This window comes from Carcharhinus amblyrhynchos, chromosome 3 (genome assembly GCF_965287045.1).
Source record: "Carcharhinus amblyrhynchos chromosome 3, sCarAmb.v2.hapA, whole genome shotgun sequence".
Lineage (NCBI taxonomy): Eukaryota > Metazoa > Chordata > Chondrichthyes > Carcharhiniformes > Carcharhinidae > Carcharhinus > Carcharhinus amblyrhynchos.
Genome location: NC_137326.1, coordinates 2,024,402 through 2,047,072, shown reverse-complemented (window position 1 = coordinate 2,047,072; position 22,671 = coordinate 2,024,402). Strand labels below are relative to the sequence as shown.

General features: G+C 47.6%; 1 protein-coding gene across 1 annotated transcript in view; it reads left to right on the top strand.

Moving 5' to 3' along the window:
• lamb2l (laminin, beta 2-like) overlaps window positions 1-22,671 on the top strand; it is a 167,771-nt gene that overhangs the window by 126,123 nt on the left and 18,977 nt on the right. Inside the window, exons 27-30 of the mRNA XM_080218612.1 lie at window positions 1,295-1,473; window positions 5,843-6,084; window positions 17,596-17,799; window positions 18,572-18,716. Of these exons, the coding sequence (XP_080074738.1) occupies window positions 1,295-1,473; window positions 5,843-6,084; window positions 17,596-17,799; window positions 18,572-18,716 (770 nt within the window). The remainder of the gene's footprint in view (window positions 1-1,294; window positions 1,474-5,842; window positions 6,085-17,595; window positions 17,800-18,571; window positions 18,717-22,671) is intronic.

The following is a 22,671-nucleotide window of genomic DNA, read 5'->3' as shown; positions in this document are numbered from 1 at the left end:
GAAGGTTAAGAGGTGACCTAATTGAGGCATACAAGATGATCAGAGGATTGGATAGGGTGGACAGTGAGAGCCTTTATCCTCGGATGTTGATGGCTAACACGAGGGGACATAGCTTTAAATTAAGGGGTGGTAATTATAGGACGGATGTCAGAGGTAGGTTCTTTACTCAGAGGGTAGTAAGGGCATGGAATGCCCTGTCTGCAGCAGTTGTGGACTCGCCAACTTTAAGGGCGTTCAGATGGTCAGTGGATAGGCATATGGATAACATTGGAATAGTTTAGGTTAGAGGGTCATTAGATTGGTTCCACTGGTCAGCGCAACATCGAGGGCTGAAAGGCCTGTACTGCGCTGGAATGTTCTATGTTCTATGTTCTATGTTCAATTCCAGTCTTGGGTCACTGAGTAGTGTTTACACATTCTCCCAGTGTCTGCATGGGCTCGTTAGTGCCTCGTCATTCTAAATTGCCTCTTCGTTTCAGAGGGCTGAGCAGGATAAGTATGTGGGGTTACATGGATAGGGCCTGGGTACGGTTATTGTTGGTGCAGGCTTGATGGACTGAATGGCCTCCTTCTGCACAGCTGGGATTCTATGATTCTATCTCTGTGATCTCTTCCAGCCGCACACCCCTCAGATATATCTGCTCTCCTCCAATCCTGACCTCTCGTACATCTTCTGCTTTCTATCACTGGTGGGGCCTACGCCTTCAGCTGCTCGGTCCTAAGCTCTGGAAACCTGTCATATTGCTCCCAGAGTAACATTCACTCTCTTGGTTTCTTCACTGATTGCAAACAGCCTGGATCCAGGCCAAATTCCCAATGTCACTCCAGTCCCAGCCTGCAGCACCCAATTCAGACCACACTCTTTCATGGAGTGATAGAACCTTACAGCACAGAAGGATACTATTTGGCCCATCAAGTCTGAGCTGACCCTTCTGAAGAGCAATTTAATTAGTACCGCTCTCTCACTCTTTCCCTAAATCCCTGGAAATCTTTTCCTGTAAGTATTTCTCCAATTCTCCTTTGAATTGGTATCCACCATCCACTCAGCCTGAACGTTCCAATCCTCGTCACTCATTGAGCGAAGGGAACTCCTTTGTGAAGTTGTCATTCTGACTGTCTCTCTGGGTCACGCATTTCACAGAGAAAGCTCCGACAGAAAGAGAGTAATAATCTCAAATCTAACCACACGACACTGCCCGCATTCCCTCTCTGGCTTTGAATCTGTGCGGTTTTTTTTCCCAATGTGTGTTATTCCTTCCACTCTCTGAGTAAATATTGCTTTCCAATCTGTCAGGCAGGAGATGGAGCAATTGTCACAGAGGATGGATATGCTGCCGGAAAAGACGTCAAGAACACAAATAAGAAAAGCAGAGAGAGAGATAACAGATCTGGAGGAGGAAGTCATGAACCTGAACACATCACTCATCCTGAAACGAAAGGAGCTGGAGAGTTCTATCACATCAAACTTCAAAAGTGCGTCTGAGTTTCCTAAACTCAGGAAGAAGCCCACACCATTCAGAGAGAGTTCACTCAGCTCATCATTCATGTACTTATCGATTAGTTCCACTGCCCCACGGCATTGCTATTGATAAGGTGGCACGGTGGTTAGCACTGCTGCTGCACAGCGCCAGGGACCTGGGTTCAATTCCCAGTCTTGGGTCACTGTCTGTGTGGAGTTTGCACTTTCTCTCTGTGTCTGTGTGGGTTTCCTCCAGGTGCCCGGTTTCCTCCTACCGTCCAAAGATGTGCGGGTTAGTTGGATTGGCCATACTACAGTGACCCTGGTGTCAGGGGGATTAGCAGGGTAAATGTGTGGGGTTACAGGCACTGGGCCTGGGTGGGATTGTGGTCAGTGCGGACTCAATGGGCCAAATGGCCTCCTTCTGCACTGAAGGGACTCTATGATATACCCGTCTAATGATCTTCGCCAGGGTGAAGGAATCCTTCACCATGTCCGTGGAAACTTGCTCAAATCCAGTTGGAGCAACTCACCAAACATTTGATGAACTCATGTTGATAAGAGAGTGTGTAAAGTGAGGTCACCTTTGTGTGTGTTGGGCAGCTGAGTGTAGGCAGTGATAGTGGGGGTGAAATCTGATCGTATACACCAGCAGACAGTCATTGATCTTACTCAAGTCCAACAAGTGTCTCTGTGACTTCCTTTTGAGCAGGGCTGTGTGGTCTTGCTTAATGTCAGATGCAATGGATCCAAATTTGGATCTGTCATTAAGAATGGTGTGCATTTTGTCATTATAGTAACTCTGGCTAAGAAATCATAGAATCCCTGCAGCGTAGAAAGAGGCCATTCGTCCCATCAAATCTTCACTGACCACAATCCCACCCAGGCACTATCCCCATAACCGCTCATTTACCCTGCTAATCCGCCTGACACTAATGGACAATCTAGCATGGCCAACCAAACTAAACGACACATCTCCAGAGTGTGGATAAAAACCAGAGCACCCGGAAGAAATGGGGAGAACGCGCAGACTCCACACAGACAGCGACCCGATGCCAGACCTGAATCCAGGTCCCCCTCGCCTGGATGACTATAGGATGACTATTCTAACCCCTTTGTTGGGTTTACAGATTTGTGTATGGCTGTGTTAGCCTTGAAGCTCCACAATGCAGCCGGACATTCACACTGCACGTGGGAACCAAGAGCATCATTCAGAATCCCTCAATATCCATACACTGGGTCAACTAGACGTGCTTTTGAGGATTCAGCATCTTTGATGGATGCTGCTTTGTGCTGGAAGAGATGGGAATAGGGCATATCCAAACAAAATAAATAAATCTAGATACATATCCAAATTTACTGATGATATAAATAATGAAACTTTGTGAGAGGTGCAAATGGGAGAAAAAAATTGAACAGCACAGATCAATCGACAAGGTGACAAAACTGTAACAAGTGAATTTCAAAGTCTGTGAATGTGAGGTCATGCAGTTTGCATCAAAATAAGATCGCTTTGATTTGATTGGATTTGATTTTGATTTAATTTATTATTGTCACTTGTATTAACATACAGTGAAAAATATTGTTTCTTGCGCGCTGTACAGACAAAGCATACCATTCATAGAGAAGGAAATGGGAGAGTGCAGAATGTAGTGTTACAGTCATAGCTAGGGTGTAGAGAAAGATCAGCAGCAGGAAAGAAGCTGTTCTTGAGTCAGTTGGTATGTGACCTCAGACTTTTGTATCTCTTTCTCGACAGAAGAGGGTGTCCAGAGGGGTAATTTTTTCACACAGAGGGTGATGAGTGTCTGGAACAAGCTGCCAGAGGTAGTAGTAGAGGCGGGTACAATTTTATCTTTTAGAAAACATTTAGATAGTTACACGGGTACATAGATACATGGGTATGATGGGTATAGAGGGATATGGGCTAAACGCAGGCAATTGGGATTAGTTTAGGGGTTTAAACAAAAAGGGGCAGCATGGACAAGTTGGGCTGAAGGGCCTGTTTCCATGCTGTAAACCTCTATGTCTCTAAGAGAGAATGTCTGGGATGTGTGGGGTCCTTAATTATACTGGCTGCTTTGCGGAGGCAGCGGGAAGTGTAGACGGAGTCAATGGATGGATCTGGAAACTTTCAAAATAGGAACAGTGGAGATGCAAACAGAACTGTGAGTCCCCTGAGAAATGATTTAAAATGGCACAAACAGGGACAGAAAATATGCGAATGGAATGCTGGTCTTTATATCGAGACAGTAGCAGCCATGCTGAAACTACTCAAAGTCCTGTTCAGACCATACTTGGAGAAAGTTCAGAACAGATTTAGCAGATTGTTACCATGAGTACACAGATTCCATTTTGGGAAGAGATTACACCAACTAGGATTGTATTTTCTGGAATTTAGTAAATTCAGAAGGTGATTTTTAAGATATGAATGGGAACAGATAGGACAGAGAGAGAGAAACGATCCCCATTGATTGGGAAACTAGAGATAGAAAAGACTGATAAATGAGAGAGAGTTGTTGCAGTGAAATGAGGGAACATTTTCACACACACAACATGGCAATTGTTTGGAATTCTCTCCCACAAACAGCAGCTGATTATGGGGGAAGTTTAATTTTAAATCAGAGATTGATAGATTTCTGTAAACAAATGGTACTGAAGAATATGGGACAAAGATGGATATATAGAGTTAGGTCAGAGATCAGCCCTAATCTCAGTACTGACCCTCTGACAGTGCGGCACTCCCTCAGCACTGACCCTCTGACAGTGCGGCACTCCCTCAGTACTGACCCTCTGACAGTGCGGCACTTCCTCAGCACTGACCCTCTGACAGTGCGGCACTCCCTCAGCACTGGCCCAATGCTCTGTTTATCTGCTTCTTTGGTAGAGGGGTAAATTCCCAGAGCAATATTGGAGCAGCTTGTCCTGATGCTCTGGCCAATGGTTACTCCTTATCAATGTCACCAAAATTGACAGATTTATTAAAACTCTTTGTGATCTTTTTCTGTACTGGGGCGGGAAACTGGGGACGGTTTAGTGGTCATTTTGCTGGGATAATCAAGGAATGAGTGTTCAAATCACGCGTTGAGGATTTAAGTTCTACTTGTAAAATCTGGATATAATCTTGAATCGAGACGAGCGATGGTGTAGCTGTTTGTTTGACTTAAAAACCCAACTGTTTGACTCATGATTTTTAAGATTGGGAACCTGCCTTTAGCTGGATAAGCCTCCTGTGACTCCAGTCCCTAACTAAGGCACTTCATAGAATTCCTACATTGCAGAAAGAGGCCATTCAGCCCATCGAGTCTGCACCAACCACAATCCCACCCACACCCTATTCCCGTAACCCTACGTATTTACGCTGTTAATCCTCCTGATACTAGGGGCAACTTAGCACGGTCAATCAACCTAACCCCCACATCTTTGGAGTGTGGGAGGAAACCGGAGCATCTGGAGGAAACGCACACAGATACGGAGGGAATGTGCAGACTCCGCATAGACAGTGATCCAAGCCAGGAATCGAACCCAGATCTCTGGCGCTGTGAGTGGTGCTAACCAGCCAGTGTCACTCAGTGAGTTAGTTATTCCAAGGAGGCAGCTCACCATCTGATCAGGGCAATGAGGATTGGGCAATAAATGCTGGCTTTGCCAGCGATGGCCACAGAGTCAAAGAATCATAGAGGTTTACAACATGGGAACAGGCCCTTCGGCCCAACTTGTCCATACCACCCTTTGTTTTAAACACTAAGCTAATCCCAATCGCCTGCATTTGGCCCAAATCCCTCTGTTACCATTCTTACCCATGTAACTGTCTAAATGCTTTTTAAAAGACAAAATTCTACCCGCCTCTACTACGACCTCTGACAGCTTGTTCCAGACACTCACCACCCTCTGTGTGAAAAAATTGCCCCTCTGGACACTTTTGAATCTCTCCCCTCTCACCTTAAACCTATGCCCTCTAGTTTTAGACTCCCCTACCTTTGGGAAAAGATATTGACTATCTAGCTGATCTATACCCCTGATTATTTTATAGACCTCTATAAGTTCACCCCTCAGTCTTCTACGCTCCAGAGAAAAAAGTCCCAATCTGTCCATCCTCTCCTTATAGTTCAATCCATCAAGTCCTGGTAGCATCCTAGTAAATCTTTTCTGCACTCTTTCTAGTTTAATAATATCCTTTCTATAATAGGGTGACCAGGACTATACACAGTATTCCAAGTGTGGCCTTACCAATGTCTTGTACAACTTCAGCAAAACGCCCCAACTCCTGTATTCAATGTTCTGACTGATGAAACCAAGCATGCCGAATGCAGGGCAATTGCATTGTGTACATCTGGCACATTGCGGTATGAATATTAACAAATCAAAACCTGTCTTTTACAGAGTTCTATGATTCCATCCTCAAGTATTATCAGGAGTCCTGTGAGGCAGAGCGAGTGGTGAATGGTTCAGTATCTGACCCACACAGCCCAGTGGAACAGTCAGAGGAGACAAGGCAGGAAACCGAGAGGCTCCTGAAGCAGCGAGAAAACACCTTCAGAAAGTCAACGGCTGCTCAGAGGAAACAGCTGAAAGATTTGGAGAAGAAAGTCCGGGAGCTAACACTGGAAAGCATCAACGAGAAGGTTTGATTTGATTGATTATTGTCACATTATTGACATACAGCGAAAAGTATTGTTTCTTGTGTGCTATACAGACAAAGCATACTGTACATAGAGAAGGAAAGGAGAGAGTGCAGAATGTAGTGTTACAGTCATAGCTTGGGGGTGTAGAGAAAGGTCAACTTAATGCAAGGTAGGTCCATTCAAAAGTCTGACAGCAGCAGGGAAGAAGCTGTTCTAGAGTTGGTTGGTACATGAAGTGGTGGAGGCTGCCTCGCTAATTATATTCAAGACATGGGTAGATAGGTTTTTGATAGGCAAGGGGATTAAGGGTTATGGGGAGAAGGCGGGAAAGTGGAACTGATCCACTTCAGATCAGCCATGATCTTATTGAATGGCGGGGCAGGCTTGAAGGGCTAGATGGCCTACTCCTGCTCCTATTTCTTATGTTCTTATGGCCTCAAACTTTTGTATATTTTTCCTGACAGAGGGAGGTGGAAGAGAGAATGCCCAGGGTGCGTGGGGTCCTTAATTATGCTGGCTGCTTTCCTGAGGCAGCGGGAAATCATAGGGCCATAGAGGTTTACAGCGTGGAAATAGGCCCTTTGGCCCAACTTGTCCATGCCGCCCTTATTTTATTTTTAAAACCCCTAAGCTGATCCCAATTGGCCGCATTTGGCCCATATTCCTCTATACCCATCTCATCCATGTAACTATCTAAATGTTGTTTAAAAGACAAAATTGTACCTGCCTCTACTACTACTCGTTCCAGACACTCACCACCCTCTGTGTGAAAAAATTGCTCTCTGGACACTTTTGTATCTCTCCTCTCTCACCTTAAACCTGTGCCCTCCAGTTTTAGACTCCCCTACCTTTGGAAAAAGATATTGACTATCTACCTTGTCTATGCCCCTCATTATTTTATAGACTTCTACGTTCCAGAGAGAAAAGTCCCAGTCTATCCAGCCTCTCCTTAGAACTCAAACCATCAAGTCTCAGAAGCATCCTGGTAAATGTTTTCTGCACTCTTTCTAGTTTAATAATATCCTTTCTATAATAGGGTGACCAGAATTGTACACAGTATTCCAAATGTGGCCTTACTAATGTCTTGTACAACTTTAACAAGACGTCCCAACTCCTGTATTCAATGTTCTGACCAATGAAACCAAGCATGCCGAATGCTTTCTTCACCACTCTGTCCACCTGTGACTCCACTTTCAAGGAGCTATGAACATGTACCCCTAGATCTCTTTGTTCTGTAACTCTCCCCAACACCCTACCATTAACTGAGTAAGTCCTGCCCTGGTTCAATCTATCAAAATGCATCACCTCGCATTTATCTAAATTAAACTCCATCTGCCATTCGTCAGCCCACTGGCCCAATTGATCAAGAATTGATGAGTGTCTGGAACAAGCTGCCAGAGGTAGTAGTAGAGGCGGGTACAATTTTATCTTTTAAAAAGCATTTAGATAGTTACATGAGCAATCTTGGTGTCATTTGCAAACTTACTAACCATGCTCCCTATATTCTCATCCAAATCATTAATATAAATGATAAATAACAGTGGACCCAGCACTGATCCCTGGGGCACACCGCTGGTCACAGGCCTCCAGTTTGAAAAGCAATTCTCTACAACCACCCTCTGGCTTCTGTTAAGAAATTAATTTTGTATCCATTTAGATACCTCACCCTGGATCCCGTGAGATTTAACTTTATGCAACAATTTATCATGAGGTACCTTGTCAAAGACCTTGCTAAAGTCCATGTAAACAACATGAACTGTCCTGCCCCTATCTACCTTCTTGGTTACCCCTTCAAAAAACTCAAATTTGTGAGACATGATTTTCCACTCACAAAGCCTTGTTGACTGTCCCTAATCAGTCCTTGTGTCTCTAAATGCCTGTAGATCCTGTCTCTCAAAATACCTTCCAACAATTTACCCACCACAGATGTGAGGCTCACTGGCCTGTAGTTCCCAGGCTTTTCCCTGCAGCCCTTTTTAAACAAAGGCACAACATTTGCCACTCTCCAATCTTCAGGTGTGACTATCAATGATTCGAATATCTCGGCTAGGGGACCTGCAATTTCCTAGTGTAGACAGAAAGTGAAGCCGGTCTCATTCTCATAGCTAGGCAGAGGCTGAGCCACTATAACTGGCCTCAGAAAGCTGCCCAATCTCACACTGTGCAGTGGGGAGTTTGCCTTGTGAAGAGAGACTGAGCAGTTTAGGCCGATACTCCCTGGAGTTTAGAAAAATGAGGGGAGATCTAATTGAGATCTACAAGATGCTAAAGGAGATTGACAAGGTAGAAGAGGATGTTTTCTCTTGAGGGGTAATTAAGAACAAGAGGTCACAGTTTTAGGATGAGAGGTGGCAGATTTAAAACAGAAATAGGGAGAAATTATTTCTCTCAAAGGGAATTCGCAATCCCAGAGTACAGTGGATGCTGGGACTGTGAGTAAATTTAAGGAGGAAATAGATTTTTAATTGGTAATGGGGTAGAAGGGTTATGGTGAACGGGCAGAAAAGTGGAGTCGCGGCTGAGACAAGATTAGCTATGATTGTATTGAATGGTGGAGCAACCCTTTGGGAGAAGTAGTTTCTCCTCAACTCTGTTTTAAAATTGCTGCCCCTTATCCTAAGATTATGACCTCTCGTCCTAGAATCACCACAAGAGGAAGCATCCACTTCATGTCTACTTTATCCATTCCTTGTATACATCAATTTGATCTCTAAATTCCAGAGATTATAGGCCTAAACTGTTCAATCTCTCTTCATACAACAAACCCCTCATCTCTGGAATCAATCTAGTGAACCTCCTCTGAACTGCCTCCAATGTTACTTGTGTGCCCAAAGGGTTAGCACTGCTGCCTCATAGCGCCAGGAACCTGGGTTTGATTCCCGGCTTGGGTCATTGTCTGTGTGGAGTTTGCACATTCTCCCCGTGTCTGTGTGGGTTTCCTCCGCGTACTCCAGTTTCCTCCCACATTCGGAAAAACATGCTGGTTAGGTGCATTGACCTGAACAGGCATGGGGTATGGTGACCCAGGGAATTTCACAATAACTTCATTACAGTGTTAATGTAAGCCTTACTTATGACAAATAAATAAACTTTACATCTTTCCTCAAATAAGGGGACCAAAACTGTGCATCAGCTGCAGCCTCACCAAAGCCCTGTATAGATGCGACAATACTTCCCTTTTTATTCTATTCCTTTAGCTATGAATGCCAACATTCCATTCACTTTCTCTATTATCTTCTGTACCTGCATGCTAGTTTTCTGTGACTCATGAACATGGACAACCAGATCCCTCTGCACCAGAGTACCCAAAGTCTCCCCCATTTGGATAATAAGTCACCTTCCCATTTTTCCGACAAAACACATGACCTCACGCTTATCCATGTTAAACTCCATCTGCCACATTTTGGCCCACTCTTCTCTGCCCGTTGAAGTGGTGGAGGCTGCCTTGCTAAATATTTTTAAGAAGCGGGTTGATGGGTTTTTGATAAGAGAGGGGATTAAGGGTTATGGGGAGAGGGCGGGAAAGTGGAACTGAGCCACGACAGATCAGCCATGATCTTATTGAATGGTGGGGCAGGCTCGAAGGGCCAGATGGCCTACTCCTGCTCCTATTTCTTATGTTCTTATGTTCTTATCTGCATCCATCTGGAGAGTTCTTATTTCCTCATTGCAACTTACTGACCTGCCACTTTGTGTTTGATTCTGAAAAACAAAGAGACCTTGGCGTGTTTGTCCACAGATCTCTGAAGGCGGAAAGGCAGATTAATAGGGTGGTGAAAGAGGCATATGACACACTCGCTTTTATCAATCGGGGTATAGGTTATAAAAGCAGAGAGTTTGTATAGAACTTTGGTGAGGCCACAGCTGGAGTACTGTGTGCAGTTCTGGTCACCACATTATAGGAAGGGTGTGATTACACTGGAGGGGGTGCAGAGGAGATTCACCAGGATGCTGCCTGGGATGGAACATTTATGAAGAGAGGTTGGATAGGCTTGGGTTGTTTTCTCTGGAGCAGAGAAGGCTGAGAGGTGACCTGATTGAGGTGTACAAGATTATGAGGGACGTGGACAGAGTGGATAAGGAGCAGCTGTTCCCCTTAGTGGACGGGTCAGTCACAAGGGAACTGAAGTTAAAAGTGAGAGGTGGGAGGTTTCGGGGGGATTGAGAAAAAACTTTTTCACCCAGAGGGTGGTGAGGGTCTGGAATGCGCTGCCTGGGAGGGTGGTGGAGGTGGGATGCCTCACATCCTTTAAAAGGCATCTGGATGAACACTTGGCACATCATAACATTCAGGGCTATGGGCCAAGTGCTGGCAAGTGGGATTAGTCAAGGCCTTTCATGGGTCACTGCAGACTTGGTGGGCCAAAAGGTCTCTTCTGCACTGCAATATTCTGTGATTCTGATTCTGCGAGTGTGTGTGTGTGTGTAGGTAGCTGACCTCCAGCTACCCTTCCTTTGGTTTGACATTTATTTTTGGCAGTTTATGTCTCTGCAAAATGCCCAGACTTTTTAATAGTGCAGACTGTTAGAGAAGTGTAAGTTATTGCTTTGTGCGTCGCTGTGCTGGCACAGTCAATGCTGCTGTTCTGTTTCTGGCCTTCAGATGGCAGCAGCTGACTGTGTAGGAGCTGGCTGAGCAGGGCTATGTTCTGTGTTACTGGGCTCAGTACAATCTGAGAAAGATCATTGATTAGAGAGAGAGAGAGACTGTTACCAGGGACAGGCCTCCAGCAAAGCCTAGGGTTCCTAAAAGTTTAAGGTCTATTCAGAACCAATGACAGCAAGAATTTTAAGAAGTCTCACCACACCAGCTCAAAGTCCAACAGGCAAGAATTTTAAAGTTAATGTATTAGTCACAAGTAAGGCTTTCATTAATACTGCAATGAAGTTACTGTGAAATTCTCCTAGTCACCACACTCTGGCGCCTGTTCGGGTCAATGCACCCTAACCAGCACATCTTTCAGAGTACAGGAGGAAACTGGAGCACCCAGAGGAAGCCCACACAGACACTGGGACAACATGCAGACTCTACACAGACATTGACCCAGACCGGGAATCAAATCCGGGTCCCTGGCACTGTGAGACAGCAGTGTTAACCCACTGTGTCACTGTGTCACCGTGCCCCCGGGAATCGAACCCGGGTCCCTGGCACTGTGAGACAGCAGTGCTAACCCACTGTGTCACCGTGCCCCCGGGAATCGAACCCGGGTCCCTGGCACTGTGAGACAGCAGTGCTAACCCACTGTGTCACCGTGCCCCTGGGAATCGAACCCGGGTCCCTGGCACTGTGAGACAGCAGTGCTAACCCACTGTGTCACCGTGCCCCCGGGAATCGAACCCGGGACCCTGGCACTGTGAGACAGCAGTGCTAACCCACTGTGTCACCGTGCCCCCGGGAATCGAACCCGGGACCCTGGCGCTGTGAGCCAGCAGTGCTAACCCACTGTGTCACCGTGCCCCCCCGGGAATCGAACCCGGGTCCCTGGCACTGTGAGACAGCAGTGCTAACCCACTGTGTCACCGTGCTGCTGGGAATCAAACCCGGGTCCCTGGCGCTGTGAGGCAGCAGTGCTAACCCACTGTGTTACCGTGCCCCCCGGGAATCGAACCTGGGTCCCTGGCGCTGTGAGGCAGCAGTGCTAACCCACTGTGTCACCGTACCCCCGGAAATTGAACCCAGATCCCTGGCGCTGTGAGACAGCAGTGCTAACCCACTGTGCCACCGTGCCCCCGGGAATCGAACCCGGGTCCCTGGCGCTGTGAGGCAGCAGTGCTAACCCACTGTGTCACCGTGCCCCCGGGAATCAAACCCGGGACCCTGGCGCTGTGAGACAGCAGTGCTAACCCACTGTGTCACCGTGCTGCTGGGAATCGAACCTGGGTCCCTGGCGCTGTGAGACAGCAGTGCTAACCCACTGTGTCACCGTGCCCCCGGGAATCGAACCTGGGTCCCTGGCGCTGTGAGACAGCAGTGCTAACCCACTGTGTCACCGTGCCCCCGGGAATCGAACCCGGGTCCCTGGCGCTGTGAGACAGCAGTGTTAACCCACTGTGTCACCGTGCCCCCGGGAATCGAACCCGGGTCCCTGGCGCTGTGAGACAGCAGTGCTAACCCACTGTGTCACCGTGCCCCCGGGAATCGAACCTGAGTCCCTGGCGCTGTGAGACAGCAGTGCTAACCCACTGTGTCACCGTGCTGCTGGGAATCGAACCCGGGTCCCTGGCGCTGTGAGACAGCAGTGCTAACCCACTGTGTCACCGTGCCCCCGGGAATCGAACCCGGGTCCCTGGCGCTGTGAGGCAGCAGTGTTAACCCACTGTGTCACCGTGCCCCCGGGAATCGAACCCGGGTCCCTGGCGCTGTGAGGCAGCAGTGCTAACCCACTGTGTCACCGTGCCACCCCCCCCCCCCCCCCCCCACCCCCCTCACCCCCCTCCGGGAATCGAACCCGGGACCCTGAGGCTGTGAGACAGCAGTGTTAACCCACTGTGTCACCATGCCCCCCCCACCCCCCTCCGGGAATCGAACCCGGGACCCTGGCGCTGTGAGACAGCAGTGCTAACCCACTGTGTCACCGTGCCCCCCGGGAATCGAACCCGGGTCCCTGGCGCTGTGAGACAGCAGTGCTAACCCACTGTGTCACCGTGCCCCCCGGGAATCGAACCCGGGTCCCTGGCGCTGTGAGGCAGCAGTGTTAACCCACTGTGTCACCGTGCCCCCCGGGAATCGAACCTGGGTCCCTGGCGCTGTGAGGCAGCAGTGCTAACCCACTGTGTCACCGTGCCCCCAGGAATCGAACCCGGGTCCCTGGTACTGTGAGGCAGCAGTGCTAACCCACTGTGTCACCGTGCCCCCTGGGAATCAAACCCGGGTCCCAGGTGCTGTGAGACAGCAGTGCTAACCCACTGTGTCACCATGCTGCTGGGAATCGAAACCGGGTCCCTGGCGCTGTGAGACAGCAGTGCTAACCCACTGTGTCACCGTGCCCCTGGGAATCGAACCTGGGTCCCTGGCGCTGTGAGGCAGCAGTGCTAACCCACTGTGTCACCGTACCCCCAGAAATCGAACCCAGATCCCTGGCGCTGTGAGACAGCAGTGCTAACCCACTGTGCCACCGTGCCCCCGGGAATCGAACCCGGGTCCCTGGCACTGTGAGACAGCAGTGTTAACCCACTGTGTGACCGTGCCCCCACACCCCCCTCTGGGAATCGAACCCGGGACCCTGATGCTGTGAGACAGCAGTGCTAACCCACTGTGCCACCGTGTCCCCGGGAATCGAACCCAGGACCCTGGCACTGTGAGACAGCAGTGCTAACCCACTGTGTCACTGTGCCCCCGGGAATCAAACCCGGGACCCTGGCGCTGTGAGGCAGCAGTGCTAACCCACTGTGTCACCGTGCCCCCGGGAATCGAACCTGAGTCCCTGGCGCTGTGAGACAGCAGTGCTAACCCACTGTGTCACCGTGCCCCCGGGAATCGAACCCGGGTCCCTGGCGCTGTGAGACAGCAGTGCTAACCCACTGTGTCACCGTGCCCCCGGGAATCGAACCCGGGTCCCTGGCGCTGTGAGACAGCAGTGCTAACCCACTGTGTCACCGTGCCCCCGGGAATCGAACCCGGGTCCCTGGCGCTGTGAGACAGCAGTGCTAACCCACTGTGTCACCGTGCCCCCGGGAATCGAACCCGGGTCCCTGGCGCTGTGAGACAGCAGTGCTAACCCACTGTGTCACCGTGCCCCCGGGAATCGAACCCGGGTCCCTGGCGCTGTGAGACAGCAGTGTTAACCCACTGTGCCACCGTGCTTCCCACAGTTAAAGCCAAGTCTTCGATCACTGAAAAATCACAGAATGATACAGCACTGACACAGATCCATCAGCACATCACTCCTATCAATTATTCTTTGAAACAGCCATCCAATTAGAGTTATGGAACCAAAGAGTCATTACAACTTAAAAGGAGGCCAATCGGGCCATCGATATCATACTGGATTTCCCTTTGCTCTACTCTTCTCCCCTCTCTCCCATGCCCCTGGAGGTTTATTTCCCTCAAACGTAAATCCAATTTCCTTTTAAAACCATTGATCGTTTGAAGTAGTCCGTACCCACGTGCAGCAAAACCTGGACAATATCCCAGCATGGAGGCCAGTAGCAACAGAGACGGGGGTGGAGAGAAAAGGCAGATACATCTCACAGGCACAATATCACTCAGGGCACTCCACAAGGAACTGTTTTGGGGCCTCAGCTATTCTCCCTATTTTTTAACGACTGAGGTGATGGGATAGAAGGTCCCGATGACACAGAGTTGGTGACTTTGCCAGCGGTGCAGGTGGGCCAGTAAAAGATTCACAAATGAAAAGACTCAACAGAAACTGCAGCAAATGTCAGAAAATGCAAGATCACCATTTAAATAGCAAGAAACGGGGGAAGCCCAAAGAGACCTGACAGTCTGGTCATGAATACAGATCATTAAAAAAACCCAAACATGTCAGAGAATCACCGGAAAAGCTAAAATTCAAGAGAACCGTAATTAAATGAGCTGGAGTGAAGCTGCAGCTATACACAGCCCTGATTACGTAGCCCGGGTTACACAGCCCTGATTGCGCAGCTCGGGATACACAGCCCTGATTACACAGCCCGGGTTACGCAGCCCAGGATACACAGCTGTGATTACGCAGCCTGGGTTACACAGCCCTGATTACTCAGCCCGGGTTACACAGCCCTGATTACACAGCCTGGGTTACACAGCCCTGATTATGCAGCCTGGGTTACACAGCCCTGATTACGCAGCCCAGGTTACACAGCCCAGGTTACACATCCCAGGTTACACAGTCTGACTGTTTACCTGGAGTTCTTTTTTGGGCATTATATCTTGGGGAAAATACATTTCCCTGAAAATGCAGCGGAGATTTGTGAATATGAAAGGGTTAATAATGAGGGAGATTAAACAAATTCCGGTATTTAGAGGGTTCTAGGGGATTCAGTCGAAATTTTCCAGATATGAAAGGGAACATCTAGATCTGGGGTGAGGGAGCAGCATTAAAAATGATAGAAGTTTCAGCAGTGAAGTTATTTCGATGTTCAGAAGGTCACTTCCACAAATGGCAGCAAGGCGAGATCAATTGTTAATTTTGCATCTGAGATTGATAATTTTTTGTTGAAGGTACTCAGGAATCTGGGGCAATGATAAATACCTTAAATCCATGCCCCTGGTCCTTGTACTATCCACCAATGGGAAGAGTTTTTCCTTATTGACCTTACTGAATCCTGTCGAAATGCCGTACGCCTCAATCTCCAAGGAGAACACATCCAGCTTCTCCAACTCAACCTCGTAACTAAAACCCCTCATCGCTGGAACTTCCCTCCACACACTCTCACAGACACTCACATCCTTCCTAAGGTGTGATGTAATGCAGCAGCCAGTTTGTGCACAGCAAGATCCCACAAAACGTGATCAGTGACAGATTATTTTCTTTTTACTGATGTTCTCTGAGGGATAACTATTGGCTGCAGAGGACCAGGGAGAACACATCTGTCATGGGATCTTTTAGTTCCAGCAGCTGTACATCTCCATACTGCAATGGAATGCCATTGGCTGGGCTTTTCCAGCTCCACTGTGGAGAGGCAGGCGAAAGCCCATTGGCTTTCAGAGGGACTGGACGATCCCAGCTATGGGTGTGTGGCCGGAACATTGGCCAGTAGAGACAGCTGTGGGACTTCACTGGTACATTCTGGCAGTAATTGGCCCAGTAACATCTAGGGGCAGCGGCATGGTGGCACAGTGGTTAGCACTGCTGCCTCACAGCACCAGGGACCCGGGTTCGATTCCCACTTCGGTCACTGTCTGTGTGGAGTCTGCACATTCTCCCGTGTCTGCGTGGGTTTCTTCCAGGTGCTCCGGTTCCTCCCACAGTCTGAAAGATGTGCGGGTTAGATGCATTGGCCGTTCTAAATTCTCCCTCAGTGTACCCGAACAGGCGCCAGAGTGTGGCGACTAGGGGATTTTCATTGCAGTGTTAATGTCAGCCTACTTGTGACCATAGTAAATAAACTTCCACTTTAACACTGCCCTCATAGAATCCAAAATGGATTCAGTACAAAGGAGACCACTCGACCCATCACACTTGTACCAGTCTTTGAAAAAGCAAACTATTAGAAAATTGAAAGTGTTTAATTGATTTATATTTGAATCCTGTGTTAGGAATAAGCTATACATTTAAGTTTAATTATTGTGTTTCTTTATTTGTGTGCTCAGAAAGCACAGGAAGATACTGGAGATGAGGGGATTAGCTTATGAGGAGAGATTAAATAGACTGGGCCTGTACTCGTTGGAGTTTAGAAGGATGAGGGGGGATCTTATAGAGACATATAAGATAATGAAGGGGATGGATAGGGTAGAGGTAGAGAGATTCTTCCCGCTTAGAAAGGACAGCAGGACTAGAGGGCACAGCCTTAAGATGGGGGGTGCAGTTTAGAACAGAGTTGAGGAGGAACTTCTTCACTCAAAGGGTGGTGAATCTCTGGAATTCTCTGCCCATTGAAGTGGTGGAGGCTGCCTCGTGAAATATATTTAAGTCACAGGTAGATAGGTTTGTGACAGACAAGGGAATTAAGGGTTATGGGGAGAAAGCGGGAAAGTGGAACTGATCCACTTCAGATCAGCCATGATCTTATTGAATGGCGGGGCAGGCTCGAAGGGCTAGATGGCCTACTCCTGCTCCTATTTCTTATGTTCTTATGTTCTTAAACACAGGTGCCTGCAAGTGTGCAGGTTTAATTTCACTTTAAACTATGCCTGCATTGTAATGAAAGTTTTACAGTAAAAGCAATACAGGCTCTTAAAAAAAGTCTAAAAGGCAGAAGCAGTTTGAGTTCAGTTTGGAACCAGGTAACCCAGAAACAAGAAGCTTTCCAAAGAAACTTCCAGTACAGGCAAAACAATGCACTGAGAAAGAAAGCAAGTCCCCAAAACTAAAGAACAGAAAGTTCCAGAAACTAGGGAATGGATCAGAAGAAGATTCCAGAATTGTGAAGTTAAAGTAACAAGGTCTTGTTTGGTGAAAATTAAAGCAAAGGACAAAGAAAGAGCTCAGAATTAAACACAGTGTGCAATAAGGCATATTTAACATCAGCTACCAAGAAGCCAGGCATCTGTCCAAGGTGATCCTAAGGCTTGTGATACCATATTACAGCCTGTGAAGCAGTGGTGTTCTGTTGGTGTGGCTATGTATCTGAGAGATTGTGTGGAATCCAGAACAGAGGAATACTGAAAGGAGAGATTGAAATCCTGGAAGTGGATCCTCAGTGAAGGCATTTGAAAAAATTGTTGGTGTGGAGAAGATTCCAAGATTGTTCTCCACTGCACTTTTTAAAAAAATTCAAGTACAGATTGTAGGCATTGCTGGCTAGGTCAGCAGTTGTAGGCCAACCCTAATTGCCCTGTTGCAGAGTGACTATCCTGCAATCTCCTGCTGTGGAATATCCTATCTCACTATGCTTCCTGTCTCATTCCAGGTGTGTGGTTCAACTGGTGGCCAGAGCTGTGATGCAGACCCTTGTGGGGGTGCTGGCTGCCGTGATGAATTAGGCAATCGTCGGTGTGGGGGAGAAAACTGCACTGGGGCTGTCAGTCAGTCTGCCGAGGCACTGCGTACAGCAACCAACTCAACCATCGCACTGCAGGACACCCATCACCAGCTCGATGTCATCTCTCAAAGGGTAGGTGGAGTGAGGGGGCGGGAGTGGAGAGATCCTGGGGTTGGGTTGCGGGGGGGAGGTGAGCAGGGCAAGGAGGAGAAGAGCTGGAGAGCAAGGGGGAAATGGAGGGAGAGAGGGAAGGAGCGAGGGAGCAGCAGGGAAGCGGAGGGAGCTGAGGACTGTTACAAGGAGGGGGAGGTATGGGGCTAGAGGGAGGAGAGCAATTTGGGGAAGGGAAGGATTTTTCAGTTGAATGACGCAGGGACGTTTGATTTTAACTTCCTGAAATCAGGGTTAAAGGGGCATCACCAGCCTCTGAACGGGGAGATGGGGGAACAAGCAGAAAGACCTTTCTGGGCACTAAGCACCTTTAAATGTACAGATTAGATGTACACAGACCCCTGGTTACCGTGCTGCAGGCTCATTTCTCTCAGGTCACCTTTGCAGGCAAGATACTCAGAGACGCACACCTCCATTTCCTGCAGTTAAACTGGAGAAGGAGGTGGGAATATCATCAGTATAATCAGAGACCATTAACACACACCCAGGAATTCCCACTCCTGTGGTTCCAGTGTGGAGTGGGAACCTAGACAGCTCCTGTGTGATGTCTCTTTCTCCATCTGAAATTCAGCCGGCTGTATCTGAACAAGGCCCTGGTACAGGAAAGACGCAGGGCGGGGTACAGGGAGAGGGGAGTGCCTGGGTACTTCCTGATGGCTCACCACACAGGTCCTGGGCTGGTGTGTGTTCGGGCAAATTGTACACAAAGATTACACTCTGGTTCATCCTCCAGATAGAAGATATACAAGGACAAGCAGATGATGCAAAATCCCAGGCTGCTGCAACATTGAAGAGAGCAATGGAGGCAAAAAACCTCATCAACAATACCGTGGCTGAACTACGCAAATTCATCAAAGCTGTCAAAGACTTTCTCAATGGTGAGTTTAAATTAAATAGGTTTAGCAACAGTGACCAGAGCTCCCTCTACACTGTCCCCATCAAACACTGCCGGGACAGGTACAACACGGGGTTAGATATAGACTAAAGCTCCCTCTACACTGTCCCCCCATCAAACACTCCCAGGACAGGCACAGCACAGGGTTAGATACAGAGTAAAGCTCCCTCTACACTGTCCCCCATCAAACACTCCCAGGACAGATACAGCACGGGGTTAGATACAGAGTAAAGCTCCCTCTACACTGTCCCCCATCAAACACTCCCAGGACAGGTACAACACGGGGTTAGATACAGAGTAAAGCTCCCTCTACACTGTCCCCCATCAAACAGTGACCTGATAGAGTTTTATAAAACGTTGAGAGGTATAGATAGGGTGGATTCTCGGAGGCTATTTCCCAGGGCTGAAATGGTCGCTACGGGAGGACACAGGTTTAAGGTGCTGGGGAAGCCAGAGATGTCAGGGGTAAGTTTTTCACTCAGAGGGCGGTGAGTGAGTGGAATCGTCTGCCGTCGGTGGTGGTAGAGGCAAACTCACTGGGGTCTTTTAAAAGACTTCTGGATGAGTACATGGGATTTAATGGGATTGGGAGTTACAGATAGTTCTATGGCCTGATAGGTATGGATATGATCGGCGCAACTTGTGAGCCAAAGGGCCTGTTTGTGCTGTAGTGTTCTATGTTCTATGTAAACACTCCCAGGACAGGGACAGCACAGGGTTAGATACAGAGTAAAGCTCTCTCTACACTGTCCCCATCAAACACTCCCAGGACAGGTACAGCACGGGGTTAGATACAGAGTAAAGCTCTCTCTACACTGTCCCCATCAAACACTCCCAGGACAGGTACAGCACGGGGTTAGATACAGAGTAAAGCTCTCTCTACACTGTCCCCATCAAACACTCCCAGGACAGGTACAGCACGGGGTCAGATACAGAGTAAAGCTCTCTCTACACTGTCCGCATCTAACACTCCCAGGATAATTTAATTTCACTGGTTCCACCAAAATAGTACAATACCTTTATTTTTGCCTTCTATTTCTCTATTTATAAATCTCGAGTTGATTTCTTCTGTCTGAGATAGTTTAACTCAAGACATCATATTGATGTCTTGAGGAGTGTACATATTACAGAGAAGGAGGTGCTGGAAATCTTAATGCACATCAAGGTAGATAAATCCCTGGGATCTGATGAAGTATATCCCAGGACACTGTGGGAGGTTAGGGAGGAAATTGTGAATTCCCTAGCCGAGATATTTGAATCATCGATAATCACGGGTGAGGTGCCTGAAGATTGGAGAGGGGCAAATGTGTCTTTGTTTAAGAAGGGCTGCAGGGAAAAGCCTGGGAACTACAGGCCAGTGAGCCTCAAATCTGTGGTGGGTAAATTGTTGGAAGGTATTTTGAGAGACAGGATCTACAGGCATTTAGAGACACAAGGACTGATTAGGGACAGTCAGTACGGTTTTGTGAGTGGAAAATCATGTCTCTCAAATTTGATTGAGTTTTTTGAGGGGGTAACCAAGAAGGTAGATGAGGGCAATGCAGTTGACATTGTCTACATGGACTTTAGCAAGGCCTTTGACAAGGTACCTCATGGTAGGTTAGAAACCATGGAAAATTACAGCTCAGAAACAGGCCTTTCGGCCCTTCTTGTCAGTGCCGAACCATTTTTTGCCTAGTCCCACTGACCTGCACTTGAACCATATCCCTCCACACCCCTCTCTTCCATGAACCTGTCCAAGTTTTTCTTAAATGTTAAAAGTGACCCCGCATTTACCACTCTATCAGGCAGCTCATTCCACGCTCCCACCACTCTCTGTGTGAAGAATCCCCCCTAATATTCCCTTTAAACTTTTCTCCTTTCACCCTTAACCCATACCCTCTGGTTTTTTTCTCCCCTAGCCTCAGTGGAAAAAACCTGCTTGCATTCACTCTATCTATACCCATCAGAATCTTATACACCTCTATCAAATCTCCCCTCATTCTTCTACGCTCCAGGGAATAAAGTCCCTCTCTGTAACTCAGCTTCTCAAGTCCTGGCAACATCCTTGTGAACCTTTTCTGCACTCTTTCAACCTTATTTACATCCTTCCTGTAACTAGGTGACCAAAACTGTACACAATACTCTAAATTCGGCCTCACCAATGCCTTATACAACCTTACCATAACACTCCAACTTTATACTCGATACTCCGATCTATGAAGGCCAGTGTATCAAAAGTACTCTTTACGACCCTATCCACCTGTGATGTCACTTTTAGGGAATTCCGTTCCTGTATTCCCAGATCCCTCTGTTCATCTGCACTCTTCAGAGTCCTACCATTTAGCCTGTACGTTCTACTTTGGTTTGTCCTTCCAAAGTGCAATACCTCACATTTGTCTGCGTTAAATTCCATTTGCCAGTTTTCAGCCCATTTTTCTTGTTGGTCCAAATCCCTCTGCAAGCTTTGAAAACCTTCCTCACTGTCCACTACACCTCCAATCTTTGTATCATCAGCAAATTTGCTGATCCAATTTATCACATTATCATCCAAATCATTGATATAGATGACAAACAACAATGGACCCAACACCGAACCCTGCAGCACACCACTCGTCACAGGCCTCCACTCAGAGAAGCAATCCTCCACAACCACTCTCTGGCTTCTTCCATTGAGCCAGTGTCTAATCCAATTTACTACTTCCGCACGTATACCAATAGGTTGTTGCATAGAATCTCACGGGATCCAGGGTGAAGCATCTAAATGATACAAAATTGGCTTCTTAACAGAAGCCAGAGGGTGGTTGTAGAGGATTGTTTTTCAAACTGGAGGCCTGTGACCAGTGGTGTGCCTCAGGGATCAGTGCTGGACCCACTGTTATTTGTCATTTATATTAATGATTTGGATGAGAATATAGGAGGCATGGTTAGTAAGTTTGCAGATGACACCAAGATTGGTGGCATGGTGGAATTGAAGAAGGTTATCTCCAGTTGCAGCAGGATCGTGATCAATTGGGCCAGTGGGCTGACGAATGGCAGATGGAGTTTAATTTAGACAATGCGAGGTGATGCATTTTAGTAGATTGAACCAGGGCAGGACTTACTCAGTTAATGGTAGGGCATTGGGGAAAGTTACAGAACAGAGAGATCTAAGGGTACAGGTTCTTAGCTCCTTGAAAGTGGAGTCACAGGTGGACAGAGTGTTGAAGAAGGCATTCGGCATGCTTGGTTTCATTGGTCAGAACATTGATTACAGGAGTTGGGACGTCTAATTGAAGTTGTACAAGACATTGGTGAGGCCACACTTGGAATACTGTGTGCAATTCTGGTCACCCTATTATAGAAAGGATATTATTAAACTAGAAAGAGTGCAGAAAAGATTTACTAGGATGCTACTGGGACTTGATGGATTGAGTTATAAGGAGAGGCTGAATAGACTGGGACTTTTTTCTCTGGAGTGTAGGAGGCTGAGAAGTGACCTTATAGAGGTCTATAAAATAATGAGGGGCATAGACAAGGTATATTGTCAATAACTATTCTCAAAGGTAGGGGAGTTTAAAACTAGAGGGATAGCTTTAAGGTGAAAGGGGAGAGATACAAAAGTGTCCAGAGGGGCAAGTTTTTCATACAGAGGGTGGTGAGTGTCTGCAACAAGCTGTCAGAGGCAGAAGTAGAGGCGGGTAGAATTTTATCTTTTAAAAAGCATTTAGATAGTTACATGGGTACGATGGGTATAGAGGGATATGGGTCAAATGCAGGCAATTGGGATTAGCTTAGACATTTAAAAAAAGGGCGGCATGGGCTGAAGAGCCTGTTTCCATGCTGTAAACCTCCATGACTCTATAACTCCTGCCCAAATACAAGCAAACGTCAAAGAGAGATAGAATTCCCTCAGAAATTGGCTTTCAATTGAAAATGTTATTGCTGTTTGATGTAGCGACCAACAGAGGCTGAACACC